At 44.0% G+C, this 21,647-nt stretch overlaps 2 protein-coding genes and 1 pseudogene across 13 annotated transcripts in view; 1 reads left to right on the top strand and 2 right to left on the bottom strand.

The window, feature by feature from the left end:
- The window catches only part of TXNRD2 (thioredoxin reductase 2), a 74,188-nt gene extending 66,662 nt beyond the window's left edge, over positions 1-7,526 (bottom strand). For 6 of the 8 annotated variants that reach the window (XM_081286067.1, XM_081286070.1, XM_081286072.1 and 3 more), the window contains exons 1-2: positions 7,398-7,526; positions 3,350-3,418 (exon numbers count right to left, since the gene is read on the bottom strand). In XM_081286067.1, the coding sequence (XP_081142193.1) occupies positions 3,350-3,418; positions 7,398-7,500 (172 nt within the window). In that variant the 5' untranslated portion in view covers positions 7,501-7,526. The remainder of the gene's footprint in view (positions 1-3,349; positions 3,419-7,397) is intronic. The other 2 variants (XM_081286066.1, XM_081286071.1) reach the window with 1 other exon arrangement.
- Positions 7,449-21,647, top strand: part of COMT (catechol-O-methyltransferase) — a 34,672-nt gene continuing 20,473 nt past the window's right edge. For 3 of the 4 annotated variants that reach the window (XR_014021066.1, XM_081286078.1, XM_081286077.1), the window contains exon 1: positions 7,449-7,590. The gene's annotated coding sequence lies outside the window, so the exon portion shown is untranslated. The remainder of the gene's footprint in view (positions 7,591-21,647) is intronic. The other variant, XM_081286079.1, reaches the window with a different exon arrangement.
- On the bottom strand, positions 16,450-17,649 carry LOC308643352 (inhibitor of growth protein 1-like; annotated as a pseudogene). Its single transcript has 2 exons — positions 17,569-17,649; positions 16,450-17,171 (listed from the first exon to the last, which is right to left on the bottom strand). The product of its transcript is annotated as an inhibitor of growth protein 1-like (transcript).

The following is a 21,647-nucleotide window of genomic DNA, read 5'->3' as shown; positions in this document are numbered from 1 at the left end:
AAAAGGACTGGAGATGTACCTCACTGGTAGAACACTTGCTTAGAATGTGCAAGGCCCTGGGTTCAATTCCCTGTATTGGGGGGAAAAAAAAAAGCTAAAAGAACCTATTACCACTAGAACCATGTTGTGAGAATTGTTCAAGGACATCTTCAAGGTAGAAGAAAAATGAAGGGCTTGGTGGTAGACACCAGTAATACCAGCTACCCAGGATGCTACAGTAGGAGGATTGCAATTTGAGGCCAGCCTTGGCAACTTAGCAAGATCTTGTCTCAAAATAAAAATAAATAAACTTATTAAAACAGCTGGGGATATAACTCAGTGATAGTGCCCCTGGGTTCAATCTCTAGTACTGAGAAAAAAAAAAAGGGTAGAAGAAAAATGATAATAGGTAAAAAATGTCTCTACACAAAGAAATGAAGAACACTGGAAATGGGAAATACATGGGTAAGTATGTAAGATTTTTCTCTTATTATCTTACTTATCAAACTTTCGCAGTGTTGAGGATTGAACCCAGGGCCTTCTATGTTAAGGAAGTGTTCCTTCTTCCTTCATTCCTCGCTATAACTCAGACCCCTTAGTTTGGTTCCTGTTTGTTCTGTGTTTTCAGAATTTCTAAGAAACATAGGCTAACTCTTAAATTCTGGAGAACAGTTAGAAATGCTTTGAAAGTAGGACTCGTTGGTCAAATTAATGGCTTAGATAAACTCAGAAGACACCAGAAATGGTTTTGAATGTATAAAAACTTGAACCTGTAAGAGTATTCACAGCCACAATTAAAAAGGCAAGTAATCAGGGCTGAGGGTGTAGCTCAATGGGAGAGCACTTGCCTAGCATGTGTGAGGCAGTGGGTTCGATCCTCAGCAATGCATAAAAATGAATAAATAAAATAAAGGTATTGTGTCCATCTACAACCCCAAAATAAATAAAGGCAAGTTATCAAAAATTTTCTTGGTTACATCTGGAGTCTACAGATCCAGACAGAGAAGAAAAACTTGGAGATATGAGCATATGTATTGTGTATGTGTGTATGTGAGGGGGGGTGGGTGAAACAATTCATTTTAAAAAACAGGCAAAGATTTTGAATAGACATTCCTCAAAAAAATTTCTAATAAGCACAAGAAAAGATGCTCAATAATGCTAATTATTAGAGAAATGTAAATCAACCACAATGAAATACCATTCATACCTACTTAAGGTGACAGATAACAAAGAATTAGTGAGGATATGGAGAAGGTGGAACCTGGTACATTGATGATGGCATTGTAAATGATACCAGTCACTTTGGAAGACGGACAATTCCTCAAAAGATTAAACATAGAGTTCTCATATGACCTAGATGTTACTATTATGACTCCACTCCTAGATAAATACCAAAGAGAAACAGAAACATATGTCCCACAAAAACTTACATATAGGGACTGGGGCTCTAGCTCAGTGATAGAACGCTTGCCTTCCACGTGTGAGGCACTGGGTTCGATTCTCAGCACCCACATACAAATAAATAAAAAGATATTGTGTCTATCTACAACTAAAAAAAATTTTTAAAAAGAAACCAACATATAGATGTTCACAGCAGCATTGCTCATAATAGCTGAAAAGAGGGTTTAAATGACTCAATGTCAGTCACCTAACAAATGCATAGACAAAATATGATCTATCTGTACAATGGAATATTAACCACCACAAGAAGGATCCAAAAGCTGTATCATGGATGAACACAGAAGACAACATGCTAAGAAAAAGGAACAATGACAAAAGACCATGTATGATCCCATTCCAAAACAGGCAAATCCACAAAGAGACAGGAAGTAGCTGAGTGAGGGTGCCAGGAGCAAGGAGAAGAGGGAATGTACTAATGGGTACAGAGTATTTCAGGGTAGGGAGATGAAAATGTTCTAAAGTTGATTGTGGTGCTAGTTGAACAATTCTGCAAATATAGTAAAAAAAAAAACACTGAATAATGTACACAGAATGAGTAAATCACATGGTATGTGACATATTTCAAAACTGTTATATAAAAAAGGGGTAAGTCCAGCAAAAGATGTGAAAGATCTGTATAGTGAAAACTGCAAAATACTGCTGAGAGAAATGAAAAAAAATATCTAAATTAGAGATATATCATGACTCAATTCGTCCAATTTTAGGCATTTACCCAAGAGAATTTTAAACACACATCCCCAGAAACATACATACAAATGTTTACAGCAGCACCATATGCAATAGCCAAAACCAACAAACAAAAACAAAAATGACCATCTGCAGGTGATCAAATTCCTGCAGGTGGTATACTGTTCACCAATAAACAAGAACAAACTGTACATACATGTAGCAACAGGGATGAGTCTCAAAATAAAGATGCAAAGTGAAAGAAGTCAGAAGAGTAAGAGCATATATAACGTGATTCCATCTATATAAAACTTTAGAAAATGCAAACTAGGCCAGGCACAGTGGCTCAGCTCTGGAGGCTGAGGCAGGAGGATCGTGAATTCAAAGTCAGCCTCAGCAAAAGCAAGGCACTAAGCAACTCAGTGAGACCCTGTCTCTAAATAAAATACAAAATAGGGCTGGGAATGTGGCTCATCAGTCCAGTGTCCCTGAATTTAATCTCCGGTACCAAAAAAAAAAAAAAAAAAAAAAAAAAAGAAAAGAAAAGCAAGAAGAGAGGAGGCAGGAAGGGATCACCAATTAGACTGTAAGGTTCCTATAGCAGTTCAATGAGTCCCAGTGAACTGCACTACTAGATTATCAGTGAACTGAAAGGTAAGGTCTCTGGATGTATCATCCACCATGTCTCTACTGAGCACCTACTGAGTACCAGACCTAGGTCCAGACATGATTTGCAGAGGCAACTGTGGTCTCTTTGGGAAGGCAAAGCACTAAGAACAAGGACAGAGGAGCTAGTGACAGGGATTATACAGTGGGAGTGTGCAGTTCTAAGTATAGCCATCTCAGCAAAGATTGAAGAGAGATGAGTGAGACCCCCAGCTAACCTGGTGGGCAAACAACAGACCAACAAATCAAGCTGCCAGGGCAAGAAGGACATAAGCACTTCTGGAAGGATGTGCAGAACAGTAAGGAGGCAGGGCAGTGGGGGTGGGTAGCTGCTGAAATTGGATGGATGAGGTTAGATCCTGTGAGGCCCAAGGACCTCCACTTTGAGTAAAGACTGTGCTCAGACTTCAAGTACTGCTGTGACTGCCATGAGTGGCAGACAGACACCACACTATGTCATGGTGGGAAGCAGGGCATAACTAGGAGGTTGCTTGGGTGACCAAGCAGGTAAGCTGTACTCTACTTGTGGATACTGAGGCCCACGTCCACAATGCCACCTCTCCAGGGACATACATACCTTCTTTGGCACAAGCCAAGCCACCAGATCCCCCACCAATCACCAGGAGATCATAGTCCTGTTGTCCTGCTGAGGAAAGAATGAGGTGAGAAGTAAAGAAAGCAGAACCAGAAGAGCCCCTGTGATTTCCAAAGGGCAAAAAGCTCTGTTTAAACATGGTGCAGCATTTATTTTATCAGGATGGGAGATTCCATATTAGGATGGAAAATTCCATCCTGTGGCAGTTTGGGCTGAAAACACATCAGCATCATGAATCAGAGCAGAAAGTGACTCCATACATATCTTCCACACAAAGCCAGAATCTAAGCAAAGTGAGGCAAAGTTGGCAGCAGGTGTGCATGAACAGCTTTGCAGACCATTCTCCCTACCACACTACCACACACACCCTGGCAGCACTTCTCAGAATTTAACCTTCAGTGTTCTGAGCCAGACAGAACTAAAATATTTTCTGTGAGTTCATGTTCGTTCCAGTTGTAAAGGTGATCCTTTGTTAGAAGTTAGCAAGAAAAAGTATAGCCCCCGCCACATGGAAGTCGGTGACAAAAAAGGTGTTTCAGTGTGCCAGAATACAAAGTATAGGAGGGAAAGGACCCTGGAACCCAGTAGAGCTGCCTGGGCTCAGGCTTCCTCCCTGGGATCCCTTTTGGAAGCTCACACCATAGCTTACTCACAGCTCAGAGGGCTGCTCAGAGCCTTTCTGACCAGTCTGCTGTCCCACCCCTCCACTCTGCAAGCTGCTGTATGAAAGGCAGGAAAGTATCAGGTCATGGGTGAAGATGAAGGAAGGAGAGGGGAGAGTGCTTTAATCTGGGCCTGAAGTTGGGGATACCCAGCACCAGGCATCAGGCCACTCCATCGAGGAAGGAATAACAGAAAAGAATCAGGGTTAGGGCATGGTGAGGACTGGTACCAGGCCAGGATATAAACAAATAGTGCCTTCAGTACCTCTACAGACATGAGCCTGCCTGAAATGCCATCCTCTGGAGTTGGCCACTGTTTCCAAGTAAGGCCCAGGGGTCCCATGACCAAAGTGCCTGCCATCCAAGGCTGAGGCATCTTCCCCTACCAGCATCAAAATCCAGCATCTGTGGGGGAAAAGCTGTGTCTGTCTTTGCAGCCACCAGCCTTCTTGGTCTGGCAAAGATGAAGATGATATGCGGGGGCTTCCTTGCCCCTCAGGGTCTCTGGCTGTGCAAACAGGGCCTGTACTCTTATAGGAACACAGAACTGAAGGAGGCCTATGGCTTCCAACTGGCCTGCCCCACAACTAGACCCACTCAAGGTCCTGTCCAGCAGCCATTATTTGAATGAATGAACACAAAGGAGTCACAGCTAACTCAAGCAGCCATTATAAAGCACACCCAATTCCATGTTCAACTCAAGGGCTCTGAAAAAGCCTGACAAGCTGTAAATTATTCTGATGGTTCTAATATGAGCCAAAAGAACCAAGGACAACTGGTGGTAGAAGGGAAGACTACCACAGAGCTCCAGGAATCACAAAAATATGGGCCAGGGCCTCTCTCCTCTCCTGCTACTAGGGATGGGGTGGGAGCAGGGCAGAGGCTCAAGGGATTGAGGGTGGGAGAAGCAAGGCTTCGTCCTGGAGAGTCCTACCTTCCATTGCAAATACTTGTCCTTCCTGTAACCAGAGCGGGCTGTCTAGAGTTGTCCTGCCCCAAAGCCCTCTGCCTGCCCTCTGCCTGCCTGCTATCAGCCAGCAAACAGGACTGGCTGCTTGTGAATTGTGGACTTATCTTGGGCCCTTTGCTATCTCCCTGTGCATACCTAGGAGTACTCTCAGCCTGATTAATACTTGGAAAAAGGTCCTGCAGTAGAGCAGTTTGCAAGTGCAAGATATCTCCAAGTATTTGGGAGGCTCTGAGTAGCCTGTTGAGAGCAAGCACTCCAAAGGTGGATGAGGTGGGACTGGGCACAGCAGGTATTACTTGATGGGAAAACTAACATCCTGGCCTTCATTCACTTGAGTGGGTCACAACCTCTCTGCCCACAGGGCTTGGCACCAGAACCTGTCTTTGCCTCATCTCTACCTTCTTACCATATTATTCTTTAATTTTCTGACCCTTTCTGGATCCAGTGCCTGGTACAGGGCCAGCAAAGAACAGGAGCCCAGTGAGTATGGCAAAGACCAAATGAGTGGTGCAAAGTTCTAACAAGGGTAAGAAGACCTGCAAAATGGTTGTGTACCTGAAGGTGGGCTGGCCACGCCTAAGGGGGTCACCTCCAGGAGGAGATTCCTATAAAACTATTCTTCCTGCTTCAAGCTCTTTTCTGTTAGCAGGTGTTAGGGTGACAGATGACTCCAGCAGTGCTGTCATTCTAGTTCCCATTCAGGAGTTATATCAGTTATAATAGCTGATATAACTCAAAAGGGAAGATGTTTCTTCTCTGAAAGGAGAAGCTGTCAGGCTAAAATGGAGGAGACTCAAAATTGGACTCTGGAATCATCGTTAAGGGGGTTGGCACCTTCTCCAGGGCCTAGATTATGACTTCAGAAGGTCCTGGGGTCTTCCACTTACTGCCAGCACTCCCTGGGCTCCAGAACAGAATCCTCAGGGCAGCAGTGCCTCCTGCCCAGCTAAAGATGAAATGCCTGGCCCCAGGCCACAGTTACCCACCAGCCTGAAGGCCCTGGATGTGTGATCACAAGCACTGCTCCTGTTAATGTGCTAATGGATCTTTTAATGCCACTAAACAGGGTAATAGCTTCACTGATATGGGTGCATTTAATCCATATGAATGTTCCTACCTGACATATGCAACAAGGAGGCTCCAAAAGATAGCCCTTTCCAAAGTCTCAGGGTTAGCAAAGGTAACCCATAAGAGCAGACTTAGGTTCCTCTAGGTTTTCACCTCAGGACGTAGTGACTACCTCCTGGGGCTCTGTAGGGCCACCTTCAGCTCCAAGGCATCCCAAGGTTCCAACATTAACAGCTCTGCCCATTCATATATGCAGTCAGCAGCAATCCCTCCTGAATCAACTGCTGGCTAAGCGCCAGCCACTCTGTTTCCCAGGCAGCCATTTTTGTAAGATGCCATGGTGTGTCCTTACTCACAGCCCTCCATATTCACTTCCATGGGGAAGAGTTGAGCTCTGTCACTAGAGTCCAGGGAATAGCGCTGGGGCAATGGTGGTGGGGTGGTTACTGTGCAGGTTCATGCATGGGACTGGCCTCACCATCCCAGATGTAGTGGCACTGTTGCCAGTTCTGTAGGGTGCAGTGTGAACTGTTCTGAGTGACTTGCCCATCCTCTGCACACAGATTATTTAGTGTGGTGATGAGTTCTTTGAAGTCTATATCAAATTGTCTGACTTTAGCCTGCAGTGCTTTTTCAGCTTGGATGGGGCAGGACAGCTGCAAGATAACTTGAGTCCTAATAAGGATCCAGACTTCTGGCCACTTAAAGTTAATGATTATTGTCCTAATTTGGTCAATGAGGCTCAGTCCTTCCCTAACACAGATCCCATGTGCATTGGGTCCCCAGAACCCATTGGTCTTAGCTTCCCCTCATTCATTCCCTACCATAGCCAGTGGTTTGATGAGGAGGTGCTCATCGTGTGGCCCGTGGGGTGCCAGATGACCCCAAGAGTGGAGACATCATCCTAGTCAGAACTACAGTTAATTTTGAGCTGGGGTGGCGGCGAGTGGGGGTGGGGAGAGACAGCTTCTGGAGGTTGCAGGTGCAGCCAGTACTGGATGATCTCTGCAAGCCCACCAACCTGTTTCCCCATCTGAGGAGGCTACCTGGCTAGAAGCAGGTCTGACTCCTATTCTGTGCTACTCCCAGTCGTGCGCCAACACCCCCACTGAACAATCTCGGTACGGACACCCCGTCCTCCAACCCGGGAGTACTCTCCTATGGATACATGCCCTATCCACGGTCAGCACCGGCACGCCCGCCCCCACAAGGACACCCCCCACGTCGACACCTACGCACTACACCGTGTACCAGGCCACGCGGACACCCCACGTGGGCACCCCCCCCCCAGCCGCAGGGATTCGGTTGCTCCCTAGGTCGCCCACCCTACCTGCCACGCCCCGAGCCGCACCCCGCACCCCTCCCGCCAAGGCCTGCGTCCGCCACCGGAAGCGCCGGCCCGGGCCCCGCAGAGCCGCCGCCATCGCCGCCATCGTGTCGGGACCTCTCAGTTGCCGGGGCTGCCCTCCGCGCTGCCTGCGCCCAGCGCGTCCGGCAGTCCAGGGAGTGCGGCCTTGAGCGAGGTGAGTAAGCTGGTGAGCCAAGGGATGGGCTTATGGGTGGGGTATTTGGCCGGCGGTGAAGGGGTTGGAGAGTCTCCGGACCTGGGTTGGTGATTCCAACCTGAGCTGGGGAATTTGGGCCGGAGTGTAGGAATCTGCCTTTGGGCGTGGGTCTGCGGACCTGGGTTAGAAGATGTGTTTAAAGTGGGGAGTTTTGGAAGGATGAAGAATTTGGATAGCCGTTAGGGGTTCTGATCTTCTGTGAAGGTCTCTGGACAGGGTCTGGGCACCAGACTCTTTGTGTGTGTGTGTGTGTGTGTGTGTAGTGGGGAGGTGGTTATTTGAAGATCTGTGCTGGAGTTGGAGCCTCGAGACAGGGGTAGGAAATCTGTTCTTCTACCACGGGTGGGGATCAAGACTTACAGACTGAAAGGGTAGGCCTATCCCAGGAGCATGGCTTGACCTGGTGAGGATGTGGCAAAGCCAGGACCCTACCCATTGGAGGATCCCACTTGGTCCTTAGATAAGGATCAGACTCTCAGATCAGAGAGTTTTAGGGACCCAGGAAGAGTACAATGATCTTCTCAATAGGTTCCCCCTTGGAGTCCTTGGGGAACCCTCCACTAAATGGCCTTTCCATGCAAGCGAGTGGCTTCCTGACCTGGAAGGGGGACCCATCAGAGTCCAGGAACCCCCAAGGCTGAGCTGTGTGTTATTGCAGGAGGCTCGCCACACCTGCCTTGCTAGCAGATCAGCATTTCAGATTTTTCCAGCCAGAGATTTTGGTGCCCTACTGCATTTGTTAAACATGGTTCTCCATGCCTCAGTACTTGCTGCTTCGTGGAGGGACTCTGGAGGACCCTGCAAGGCTCAATGAGGAGGACAGCATATCACAGAGAAATACAACTCGACACTAGTTGATGTGGCAAAAACAAATTTTACTCAGGAACTAGTAATAGCAGGGGAAAGAGTTGAGCTCCATTCTGATTTGTGCAGAGGTGACTGAGTGTTTCATAGGGGTATGGGGGAGTAAAGAGTGCAGTAGGGTCAAGGAAGTAAGCATTTACAAAAATCAGGGAAGGAGGGTGTTCCTGGGAAGGCCAAATGGGTTTGCTGTGGGGCTCTTGAATTTTGCTGCATTCTTGAATTTTCTTAGGCATTTTGAGGGGGTTAGGGCTATCCTAGGGATGCAGTCATGAGCTATTAGAAACTTAGTATTTAGAAGGAGCCTTAATGGTTGGAGTTTGGACAGAGAGGATCTTGTCAGTGTTCTTGTTCAAGAGACATTCTTCTTCCCTAATAATAGAAGTCCATTTTCTGTTCCATAGCCTTTTGTTTGTGAAGGACTCGCTGAACTAGGATGAAGATATTTGCTGTATGGTGTAAGTGATCAGGTATTTAATGAGAGGCATTTCTGTGAAAATAGAAAAATAAAGGTTAATGGTTGGAGTTGACCTCTAAACCCAGCTTTTTTTTGGGGGGCGTATCAGGAATTGAACTGAAGGGCACTTAACCACTGAGCCACATCCCTAGCCCTTTTTTATTTTTTTTTTATTTTGAGACAGTGTCTCACTAAGTTATTTAGGGCTTCATTGGGTTGCTGAGTCTGGCTTTGAACTTGCCATTCTTCTGCCTTAGCCTCCTAAATTGCTGGGATTACAGGTGTGTGCCTAATCCCAGTTTTTGAGACTAGCGGGCAGTAATTTCTGGGTGTCTGACTCTTAAGTGTCTTTAAAAAAATTTTTTTTTACTTGTTGATGGACCTTTATTTAAATAATTTATTTATATACAGTGCTGAGAATTGAACACAGTGCCTCACATGCTAGGTAAGTGCTGTACCGCTGAGCCACAACTCCAGTGCCTCTTAACTTTCTTTCAAGTGGTAGAATGTGGACAGCAGTAGCAACTTCATGGATTGCCCAGATTTTGAAGTCCGAATGTGTGTGGTGAAGGCATAGACATCAGTGTCAGCATTGTACTTATTTCTTGGAGCAGAGTATGAAACTTGTAGGAGTTGGAGAGGACTTCGTGGCTCATGTGGCAGCAGCTCTAGGCATGATGGTTGCACATAGACTATTTAGTGTGGGATGAGTTGTTTGAAGTCTATATCAAATTGTCTGGCTTTAGTCTGCAGTGCTTTTTCAGATTCTGATAGGGCAGGACAGCCAGCTCGAGTCCCAGTAAAGATTCAGACTGTCAGGTTTTGTTCTCAGTGACACCAAGTCAGAATGGAAGAAGAAAAATCGAAAACAACATTTTGGTGCTCTGTAGCCAGATATTGAAGGAAAGTGTATCTGTGTTGAGAGCCACAGCCCAGTCAGAATGACGCCTGGCATATTGCCAGAGGGAATGGTTGAAAGGTGAAGCCAGCGAACCATTGAGATGATGATTTGAGTTAAGCTGTATATAATTGCTGTGATGCTGGATTGATTGAGTTGTATATGGACCCTGCTCTGGGAATAGGTGGCTCCGGGAATCTGCCGGGAATCTACTTTGGAGTTCCTGGGCAGTTCTCGTGGGGGTTCGGAGAGATTGGACGGAGTCCGGAGGAGGGAGTGCATTCCTGTGTGGTGTGTGCAGTGCCGGTGAGAGTTGGGGAATAAAGAGTTGCTGTTTGAATCTACAAGGCTTTGTGTCAGCTCGGTTATTTATGCCCAGCCAGACTGCGGCATATCTGAGTATTTAAGGGCTGGCAAAATGAATAAGAAATCAAGGTCCAACCCAATTTATAGGTAGATCATAAAAAAATCAGAATCTAATAATCCATAAAGGTGTATTATACTTCTCCATCAAAACATAAAAATAGCTGGGCACAGTGGCGCTCGCCCGCAATCCCAGTGGCTTGAGAGGCTGAGGCAGGAAGATCACAAGTTCAAAGCCATTCTCAGTAACAGCGAGGTACTAGGCAACTCATCAAGACCCTGTCTCTTGGGGCTAGGGATGTGGCTCAAGCGGTAACACGCCCGCCTGGCATGTGCGGGGCGCTGGGTTCGATCCTCAGCACCACATAAAAATAAAATAAAGATGTTGTGTCCACCGAGAACTGAAAAATAAATATTAAAAAATTCTCTCTCTCTCTAAAAAAAAAAAGACCCTGTCTCTAAATAAAATACAAAATAGGGTTGGGGAGATGCCTCAGTGTTTTGAGTACCCCTGAGTTCAATCCCTGGTAAACCAACTTAAGAATAACCTCTTTTTTGCTGAGGGCCATTGCCAAGTAGGAATGACGCATCGAAATTTCCTTGCCAGCATACCCCATGTTAAATGGACTTGCCTTGGAATTTCGCTGTTGACATTGCATGTAAGGTGACATTGCTCAAGGATCAGGGCGGATCCGGGTTTAGAGCTGATCAGGTTTGAGGAAGTATCCCGGTCCTTGGGTTTAGGGCGTTCCAGGTTTAAGACAAGTTTAAGGCGTTCCCCGTTTAAGACAGTATGGGTTTTAGGGAAGTTGGAGGTTGAAGATTATTGCTGCTGGAAATAGGGCGTTCCTGCTGCCTGAGCTCCCGTTGAGTTCTTGGGAGATACAGAAAGTATTTTGGGAAAAAAGCCTCCTGGAGTAGGTGAATTGGGCGGCAGCAGAACTGGGATTTCCCCAGAATGTGTGTAGAGGCCTGTGTGAGTTCGGGAATAAAGAATTGCTGTTTGAATCTACAAGGTGTGTGGTGGCTCGTGATTCTGTGCCCAGCCAAGACATTGGCACTTTTTAAAAATTTTTAATTAATTTATTTTAATTAAGTATATATGACAGCAGAATGCATTTTGATTCATTGTACATAATTGCAGCACAAATTTTTATTTCTCTGGTTGTACATGATGAAGTGTCACACCATATGTACCTAGGGTAATGATGTCCAACTCATTCTACCATCTTTCCTGCTCTCATGCCCTCTCCCCTTTGCCAAATCACAGTTCCTCCATTTCTCCCCCAACCCCCACAATTATGGATCAGCATCCACTTATCAGATGCTACCTTTGGTTTTTTGGGATTGGCTTACTTCGCTTAGCATGATATTCTCCAACTCTATCCATTTACCTGCAAATGCCATAATTTTATTCTCTTTTAATGCTAAGTAATATTCCACTCTTTCTTTGTCCATTCATTTATTGAAAGGCATCTAGGTTGGTTCTACAGTTTAGCTATTGTGAATTGAGCTGCTGTAAACATTGATGTGGCTGCATTATTATAGTATGCTGATTTTAAGTCCTTTGGGTATAGACTGAGGAGTGGGGTAGCTGGGTCAAATAGTGGTCCCATTCCAAGTTTTCTATGGAATCTCCATACTACTTTCCAGATTGGTTGCACCAATTTGCAGTCCCACCAGTAATATATGAGTGTGCCTTTTCCCCCACATCCTTGTCAACATTTATTGTTGTTTGTATTCTTGATAACTGCCATTCTGACTGGTGTGAGAGGAAATCTTAGAATAGGTTTGATTGCATTTCTTTAATTATTAGAGATGTTGAACAAAAAATAACCTCTTTTTGAGCAAAGATAATGAAAGCACTTTTTTTTTCCCCTGTGTGGGGATTGAACTCAGATCCTTGAGCATGCTAGACAAGTGCTCTACCACTGAGCTAAGCCTCCATCCCAGAGAAAGGCTGTGTGTGTGTGTGTGTGTGTGTGTGTGTGTGTGTGTGTGTGTGTGTTTGCTGGTGGTGAAGATTCACAGCCTCATGCATGCTAATCATGCACTTTTCTGCTGAGCTACACCTCCAGTCCCTATACCTGATTTTTGTTTTGACCCCAAGTATCATGACCCCATGAGATTCTCAGCTGGAATTCTGGAGACCCTGTCCCAGCCCAGTGGCATGGTCTCAAAGTGATACCATCAGAAGCCTGTGCCTCAGAGTTGCCTTCAGAGGCCTTTCCGTGGTATTGGAGACGAAGCACTTTGGCCTATAATTGATTGCAAGAGCTTTTAAGAAAGCATCAGAGTAAAACAGCTATTTGTGATGATTAAAGACTGAACATGAGGTGATTAAAGGTTTAATAAGAGTTCTTTACAAAATAATGCAAAATTGTTTTTGTGACCCCCCCAACTTTTAAAATAATGATTATAATTATGAATGTGTGACTGCTAACATTATATGAAGACATATAATGGGCATTGACAAATTACTAGGGACTTCACCCAATTTCTGAAGTCCTTAAATTAACTTTTACCTATACAAATATAACTTGAGAAAGGTTAAACAGAATTTTTTTTTTTCCTTTTGCAGTGCTAAGGATTTAACTCATGGCCTCATAAGCTTTACCACTGAGCTATATCCTCAGCCCTAACTTAGTTACCTATTTAATTGAAATGACATTGAAATCATTGAGATTATTGTGACACGGATGGAGAGTGTAGCTCAGTTGTAGAGCTTGGCTGACTTGAACTGAAGCAGGGAATTCCATCTGCCATACCAGTAAAATAATTAAAGATAAAAGTAAATATAAGCAATAACAAGACTGTGAAAGATTAACTCTTTTAACTTGAGAAGACGAAATTTTAGATAACCAGGATACAATAATGATTGCATGAAACCCAGGGACTTATTTTGATATGATAAAGAATCCTTATTACATTCTAGGCATTTTGTTGAAAAAGTACCGAAAACTGAGATGGTGGTGCCTACCTATAATCCTAGAGATTTAGGAGACTGAGACAGGAGGGTCTCAAGTTTGAGGCCAGCCTCAGCAAATTGGCATAGGCCCTGTCTCAAAAACAAAATAAAAAGGGCTAGGGATATAGCTCAACAAAAGTGCCCCTAGGTTCAATCTCAGTACCAAAAAAACAAAAACAAAAATACGGGGCTGGGGCGGTAGCTCAGTGCATAGCGCTTGCCTACCGTGCATGAGGCACTGGGTTCGATCCTCAACACCACATAAAAAAAATAAACAAATAAAATAAAGGCATTCTGTCCATCTACAACTACAAAAAAATAAAAATAAAAATAAAAAAAATTGTAGGTGCTAGGGGCTGAGGTGAATAGGGGTGTAGTTTAGGATAGAACACTTGGCTAGCATGCTTAAGGCCCAGGGTTTAATCCATAGCATGGTTTAAAAAAAAAAAAAATGCAGGGAATGTTTTGTTTTATTTTTGTACTGGGGATTGAACCCAGAGGCACTTAGCCGCTGAACTACATGCCCAGCCCTTTAAAATTTTTGAGATAGGGTCTCACTAAATTGCTGAGGCTATCCTGGAACTTGTGATTCTCCTGTCTTGGCCTCCTGAGTTTCTGGGTTACAGGCATGTGCTACCACACCCAACAACTTTGTTTTATGTATTTATTTTAAGATTTTTTTTTAAAGATTGAGACAATCTTTATTTATTTTTATGTGGTGCTGAGGCTCGAACCCAGGGCCTCACATTTGTGAGGCAAGCGCTTTACCATTGAGCTATAACTCCAGCCCCAACTTTGTTGTTTATTTATTTTTTTAATTTTAAAAATTAATTAAAAAACAAAAGACCAAGTTAAAAAAAAGATAAAAGATAAAAAGAGATCAAGTTACTCTGCAGTTGGAACACAGACAGAAGAAAGGTTAACATTTTTGAAAAGGACACTGCGAAACTGAGCACTCAGCATAAATTCACCATGTCTAAAATGACTGCACACTTAAAACATGCAGAGAAGAAATAAAAGTGTACCCAGTAACAGGAGAAAAATCAGGCAATGGAAAAAGACACATAAATGGCAAAGAAAATGGATTAATAGACAAGGACATTAAGAGAGCTTGCTCGATACATTCAGGTATTTAAGAGAAAATAACCATAGTAAGAATTAGAAAGAAAATAAGAAAAAGAATATATCAAATAAAGAACAGGGATGACTCATTGGATAGGTTTAAAACAAAATAGATCTTGTAGACATTTACTTAAACTTGCAACTTTGTTGTTTTAACAGAGAGAAAAACACACTCTAGTTTTTACATCAGTACACTGTTGATAGTAAAGCTCATTTAAAAAAACTTTATATATAAATCCCCTTAATCCTAGCCTGCTTTGAGCTTGAAACATAAAATCCTTTTTCTACAAACCTACAACTTTCTGTATCCATTCAGGATTGTTCCTATAATTTCCCTCTTTCTTATTTTACTTTTAGACAAAATTTTTTTCTTCCCTGTAACAAAAACACATTCTACATTCTTGGCATACTTTTCATGTAAAAACACATCCTGTTTTCCACCAATATTTGCACATTTGTTTGCCTTTGCTTTTTTTTTTTTTTACACTATGTTTTTAAATCTTTATTTTATTTATTTATTTTTATGTGGCACTGAGAATTAAACCTAGTGCCTCACAAGTGCTAGGCAAGTGCTCTATTACTGAGCTACAACCGCAGCTCTGTTCCTAGTAGTTTTGTCAGTGTGTGTGTGTGTGTGTGTGTTTATATATAATTTATTTTTTTCAGTGATGGTCTGGGAATAAAACCCAGGACCTCACACATGCTAGGCAAGCACTCTGCCAATGAACTACCCCCATCCCATAATTTTTAACCATTAGTAACTTGTACCTTACAGAGAAATCTAGGAAGTAGACTATTGTGAATGTATTATATACAAGTATCAATAGTAGATTAGCATATTTTATGAATAAGAGACTGAAAACACAGTTCTTATCCCCAGTAATTAGGACAAGGTTTTGAGAAAAAAGGAAAAAGAAGTTTTGTTGGTTTGCTAGCAAATAAGAAGGCAGCAGACTCCTGTCTTGGAGGTTATTGCAGTTCTGTCAGGGGGAGTAGAGGGCTTTTAAACAGGGGATACATAGGCTAAATTCCAGGTGTGCATATCAGCAGTTGTAATTCACATCCATATGTAGCCTTGAGAGATAGCCATTTCTTACATCCATTGGTACCACCTCCCTAGTCTCCATTTCTTCATTCCTGTGGTCAGTGAGCCAGAAGAAGTACAGATAACTTGGCCTAGGATAGAAGGAATGTTAATCTTGCTTCCCCTGAAGTTAGGGGGAAGAGGAAGGGGAAAAAAAAAAAAAAGTCAGTTTTAAAATAAGCCACCATGGTCAAACATGTTACATGAAAGGGACTGCTGTTACAAATAAATGATCTTATATAACATCTAGAGGCATTGCTTTTTATAGTATAACTTTTTGTAGTCAATAGTACTGGGAATTAAACCCAGGAGTGCTGTCACTGATCTATATCCCCAGTCCTTTTATTTTGAGATAAGTTCTCTCAGAGTTGCCAAGATTAGCTTCAAACTTATATTCCTCCTGCCTCGGCCTCCTCAGTAGCTAGGATAATATGTGTGCATTGCTGTGTCTGGTTGTCTAGGCACTTTTTTTTTTTTTTTTTTCGGTGCTGCGGATTGAATCCAGAGCCTTGTGCATGTGAGGCAAGCACTCTACCAACTGAGCTATATCCCCAGTTCCAGCATTTTTTTTTTTAATGCAGAAAGCACGTTAGTTCTTCTTGAGCTTATTAATAGACCCAAATATCTAACTCCTCTGTATCATGTAACAAGAAACTAGGGCTGGGGGTGGAGCTCAGTGGTAGAATGCTTGCCTAGTGTGTTCAAAGCCCTGGTTTCCAGAGAGGAGAAAAAGCCAAAAGCATATACCTAGGCTTAATAATGTTTCAGTACTTTTTCTTCTTCTTCTTCTTCTTCTTCTTCTTCTTCTTCTTTTTTTTTTTGAGACTCACGTAAGTGTTTAATTGAAACCTATATTTGTAGTTCCTAAAATGCTGATCCACAGACCACTGTCTTCTTACACACATATACCAGTGAGAACAAAAGGTGGAGAGAGTCACTGCCATCCCTGTGAAGGGAACGGTGCCTTCTCCAACAATCCTTGAAAATACACATTTGACAATCCTCACAACTCAGCACAGGTGGCAATGTAATAAATACACTAGCTGGTTCTGTTTTCCCCAGTACTAGTGAATGTCCACAAACTGCCTTTTATAGGCTCTCTCTTTTTTGGACTTCTCCAATGCTTTGTCCATTGTTTTCTCATTTTCCCTCCGACACTTGGGACAGTAGCACTTGCCCTTTGGTTTATGATTGAGTCCCACGTATGAGAAGTGGAACCATTCGATGGGGCACTCGTCATTGTCGCAACCTATCATTTCTCCATAGGAGATCTGATTGCACAGACAGTACGTGGTCTCATTTGGGTCGATGGGAAGGTCTGCAGGGGATGCTTCCCTCTCTGCTTTGGCCTTAGAGCGTTTTTTCTTCTCCGAGGTCTTTGCTTTCTTCTCCTTGGATGTTCCTGAGGTGATGTCATCATGGCCATGATTATTAGATGCATTTTCTCAATTCTTATTGTTGCGCTGCCTCTGGGACGTTTGTTATTCGGCTTTTCTGATTGTCTCATTCTTTGACTTATCTTGGCCAGCTTTGCCGCTGTTGCCAGTGGTGTCATTGATTTCCTGATGTGTTTCAAAGAGTTCCGCATGATATCCACTTGTCTGGTCCGGTTCTCCACCAGCTCCACCATCTGACTCACAATCTGAATCTTCACATCGCCCAGTTCCTGGCTCCAAATCAGGGCTCTCTGGATGCAGTGTAACACTCGGCATTTCTGGGCACCATCTGTCTCTCGTTTAAACTTCTCGTGATATTCGTCCAATTCCTTCAGGATTTCAAGCACAGGCTGTCAAGGAGGTTAGACTTGCAACAAGTTTTAAAGGAAAGGCTTGGTTTAGTGTCCTGGGGCTCTGGGGACACCTCAACACCCACTGCCGGCTGGCTGCAGAGACAGATGCAGGAGGGCAGGGTGGCGCTAGGCGGTGTAGGGCGTGCACGTTATGCGGAGGGCTGCGTGGTAAGTTCTACCATCAGGTGTAGACAACAGCTTTCCTGGGTGACACAGACAGAATCCCAGAACTCGAGGCCCTAAGACCCCAAACTCGCCGTCGCTGCCTCTCGCTTCAGGTTCCTGAGACCCCTGGGTCGGGCAGGTTTGTCGCCTCTCGGGCACCATCCTCAAAGCCGGATCCCCAGGAACACACTCCTCGGTCACTAGTGATTCTGGGTGACGCGCGCCGCACCCTTGGCTCTGCAGAGGCAGCGGGAGCCACAGGGACTGGGCGGACGGCCAGACCCAGCGCCAAGGAGCCAGCGGCAGCCATTGCACCGTGCCCAGAAGTGCTTTTTCTTCTTTTAAAAATTATTTAGGGGGGCTGGGGATGTGGCTCAAGTGGTAGCGCGCTCGCCTGGCATGCGTGCGGCCCGGGTTCGATCCTCAGCACCACATACCAACAAAGATGTTGTGTCCGCTAAGAACTAAAAAAAAAAAAAAAAAGCAGCTTTAAAAAAAAAAAATATTTAGGGCTGAGTGCAATGGCACATGCCTGTAATCCCAGTGACTTGGGAGGCTGAGGCAGGAAGATTGTAAGTTCAAGGCCATCCTCAGCAGTTTAGTGAGACCTTGTCTCAAAATTTAAAAAAACAAAAAGGGCTTGGGGTGTAGCACAGTAGCTCAGTGGAAGAATGTCCCTGGGTTCAATCTCTAGTACCACCAATAAATAAATAAATAAAAGAAATTATTTAGGCAATGGAGGTATAACTCAGTAGTGGAGCAAGTGCTTAGCTTGCAGGAAGCCCTGGATTAATTCCCAGCACCAAAATGTATGAATTATATGTCAAGAGCATTGTAACGTTTTTGAGCAACCAATAAAAAAAAATTCCCAGCACCAAATAAAAAAGGAAGAAATTAGCTATTCAATGAATATCTATTATGTAACTATTTTAGTATAATGCTAAGTTTATAAGTTATAAAAAAGATTTTGGAAACTTTTAGGCAGATATAAAACACAATTTACAAAACAAAATCAAGAATTTATGTGAAAAATTGTTCTCTCTCCTCCATTTTATATTTTTATTTTGGCTTTTTTTGTGTGTGGGGGGGGAGGCATAATAAGTGTTGAACTTAGATGTGCTTTGCCACTGAGCTGCATCCCCTGCCACAGTCTGGCTGGGCACAATTCAGGAGCCACTTGTCAAAAGAAACGAACTTTATTTTTAGAACACACGCCAAACCACAAGAGCTCTCCAGGAAAACCTTCAGAGCCCAACTGCCACCACAGGCTTCCCACAAGCCTCTCCACCTCCCCTACTCCTTCTGCTCTTAAGGCCTATTGGCTGGGTCCCATGGGTGGAGCCAAAAAAAGTCCCCCAATGAGCAGCTGCGAGGTCTGAAAGGGGGGGGGGGGACAACCCAATGAGCATCACTGCAGAGGAGCCAATCAGTTGGCAGCTAGAAGTTTGCTGGGGCCTCTGTAAGCCAATCATCAGCTGGCAGCTGGAAGTTTGCTGGGGCCCCTTGGGCTGTGGCTCTCAACAATCCCCAGACTTTTTTTTTTTTATTTTGAGACAGGGTCTCACTAAGTTGCTGAGGCTGGCCTCAAACTTGGGATTCTCTTGCTTTAGCTTCCCAAGTCACTGGGATTTTAGGCATGTGCCTCTGTGCCTGGTCATATGTTTCTGACAGATGGAATAAATTAGGGGTTATCTGCTTAATGTGAGGCTAAAGCCTTCCACCAGTATTTATACAGAAAAACTTTCTTTGCCCTGATATATAATCTTATGGAGGCCATGGTCTAAATATCTATTTCTAATTAGTTTTTCAATTTTGTTTTTTTGGTGCTAGGGATTGAAACCAGGCATGCTAAGCATGCAATCTACTACTGAATTACACCTCTACCCTTCCAGGGAGTGTTTTTTCTTGTTCAGCTTCAAGTGGTTGCTTTTGGGGAACCCTGTGTTCCTTGAGAGCCACTGTTGGAGAAAGGGGCCTAAAGTTTCAGGGAGTATCCAGAGTTGAGGAACTGGAATGGGAAATGAAAGATTAGAACAGAGGAGTACAAGAGATGGGGGCTTGAAAGAGGATATATCAAATGATGTAAGGAAGATAGAAGGTGGTAGGAGGAGGAAGGAGAGAGCTGGGGATATAGTTCCGTGGTAGAGCATGAATGAGACCCTTGGTTCAATTCCCAACCACTCCCTCTGAAAAAGAGGAACAGGAGGAGCAGGGGTAACAGAAAGGAGGAGCCAGTTAGGGGAAATCTTGTTTCCCCAAAAAGCCATTGATGTTCCAGATTAACCTTGGTAGTGATGTCAGCAAGAAGAAGATAGATTATTTCTGGTAGTTTTATTTTTTATTTTCATATATTGATTAGAAGTAGTGACAGAACATACAGAGGCTCAAGTAGGAGTGTTTAGTCAGCCAAGAAGTTCCCATGGGAGGAGTAGTAAGAAATGCTTCCTAGGATGGGGGAGGGAGGATCTTCCAGCCCTGGGTAAATTGGCACTTGAAACCAAGAGCATTTTCAGCCCCAGTGCTTAGCAAAAAGTAGTTGCAGAAGTGGCGCATACCTGTAATCCCAGCGGTTTGGGAGACTGAGGCAGGAGAATTGCAAATCCAAGGCCAGCCTCAGTAATTTGGCAGGGCCATAAACGACTTAGTGAGACCCTGTCTTAAAATAAAAAATGCTGGGGGTGTGGCTAAGTGGTAATGTGCCCCTGGGTTCAATCCTTGGTACCAAAATAAATTAATAAGAAGTGCAGTTGTTCTCAGCCATATGGCATCAGACATTTGTTTGGCGCCTTGGACTAGGAGGGGGACCTCACCATGGACTGCCCAATTGAGCAAGCAAACCTGAGGTGGCACATAAGTTTTTGAGCATGCTCTGACAGTCCAGTGGTCCTGATCTAGATCAGAGTCCTGATTCTGGTTGAAGAGGTAAGTTCAGAAAGTATTTGGTGACTACTAATGATAGGGGAAAGAGCTAGGCTTCATTCTGACCCTGGCAGAAGCAACTAGCATTTTAAAGAAAGAATTAAGGAGTAGGAAGGAGGAATGTGAGGGGCTTGAACAAAAGTAGAAATCGACTAAAGAACGGAAGGATGATTGAGCACCATGGCAAACAGTTGTAATCCCAGCCACTCAGGAGGCTGAGGCACAAGGATTACAAATTTGAGGCCAGCCTGGGCAATTTATGAGACCCTGTCTAAAAATAAAAAAGGGCTGGAGGTATAGCTCAGTGGTAGAGCACCCCTAGTTTCATTCCCTGTTTTAGTCAGCTTTTTTGCTGCTGTGACTAAAAGACCTGACAAAAACAACTTTAGAGGAGGAAAAGTTTTCAGAAGTCTCAATTCATAGAAGGCTGACTTCATTCCCTGGGCTTGAGGTGAGGCAGAACAACATAGCGGAAGAGTTTGGCAGAGGGAAGCGACATGCATGATGATTAGGAAGCCGAGAGAGAATCTATTCACCAGATATAAAATATATACTCCAAAGGCATGCCCCCAATGACCCACCTCCTTCAGCCATACTCTACCCACCTTCAATTACTGCTCAATTAATCCCCTCAGGGATTGGGTTAAGGCTCTCATAGCCTAATATTTCTCCTCTAAACCTTCTTACATTTTCTCACGTATGAGCTTTTGGGGTACACCTCGCATCCAAATCATAACAATCCCCAACACCACACACACACACACACACACACACACACACACACATACACACAATAGAGAAAAGAAAATAGAGGGTTTATTTTATTTTTTGTTGGTCCATGGAAAACACATCTGGGTTTGCTACTCTAGTTTATGAAGTTACACTCCTGGGTGGGGGTGTAGCTAAGTGGTAGAGTGCTTGCTTAGCATGTGTGAGGCCCTGGGTTAAATCCCCATCATTGCAAAGAAAATAAATAAAAAGACAAGAAAAAGAAAGATTCCTACACTCCCACAGAAGCTGGAAAACAGGGGGCTCTGTTTTCAGGTGTTGGCTACAATAGACTGCTTATGTGTTGGCAACCTTTTCTCAGGCATTCACTTTGAGGAGGCCTAGAATCATCCTAGGGACATGACCATGAGCTGTTAGAAACTATGTCCAGGTTTGTTCACATCTGCATGGGCCAATATGATGGTTCAGAGGAGCCTGGCAGGAGTTTGCTAAGGGAGAAAATTTTTGTCATGGTTATTGCAATGATGGGGCCTGGCGCTTATGGCCCTGACACTGGGGCCTGGGGGAGAGAGGTGATAGTACCATCCAGTCTTTGAGGAATGGAATAAAGATGTCAGATTCAGATTTAGTGGGCTATTTCCAGTCCAGCCCAGAGCCCAG

The sequence above is a fragment of the Spermophilus citellus genome, assembly GCF_964194105.1.
Source record: "Spermophilus citellus genome assembly, chromosome: 3".
In the NCBI taxonomy this organism is placed as follows: Eukaryota; Metazoa; Chordata; class Mammalia; order Rodentia; family Sciuridae; genus Spermophilus; species Spermophilus citellus.
Note: the sequence above shows the minus strand (reverse complement) of the source record. Positions and strands in the feature narration are given on the sequence as shown.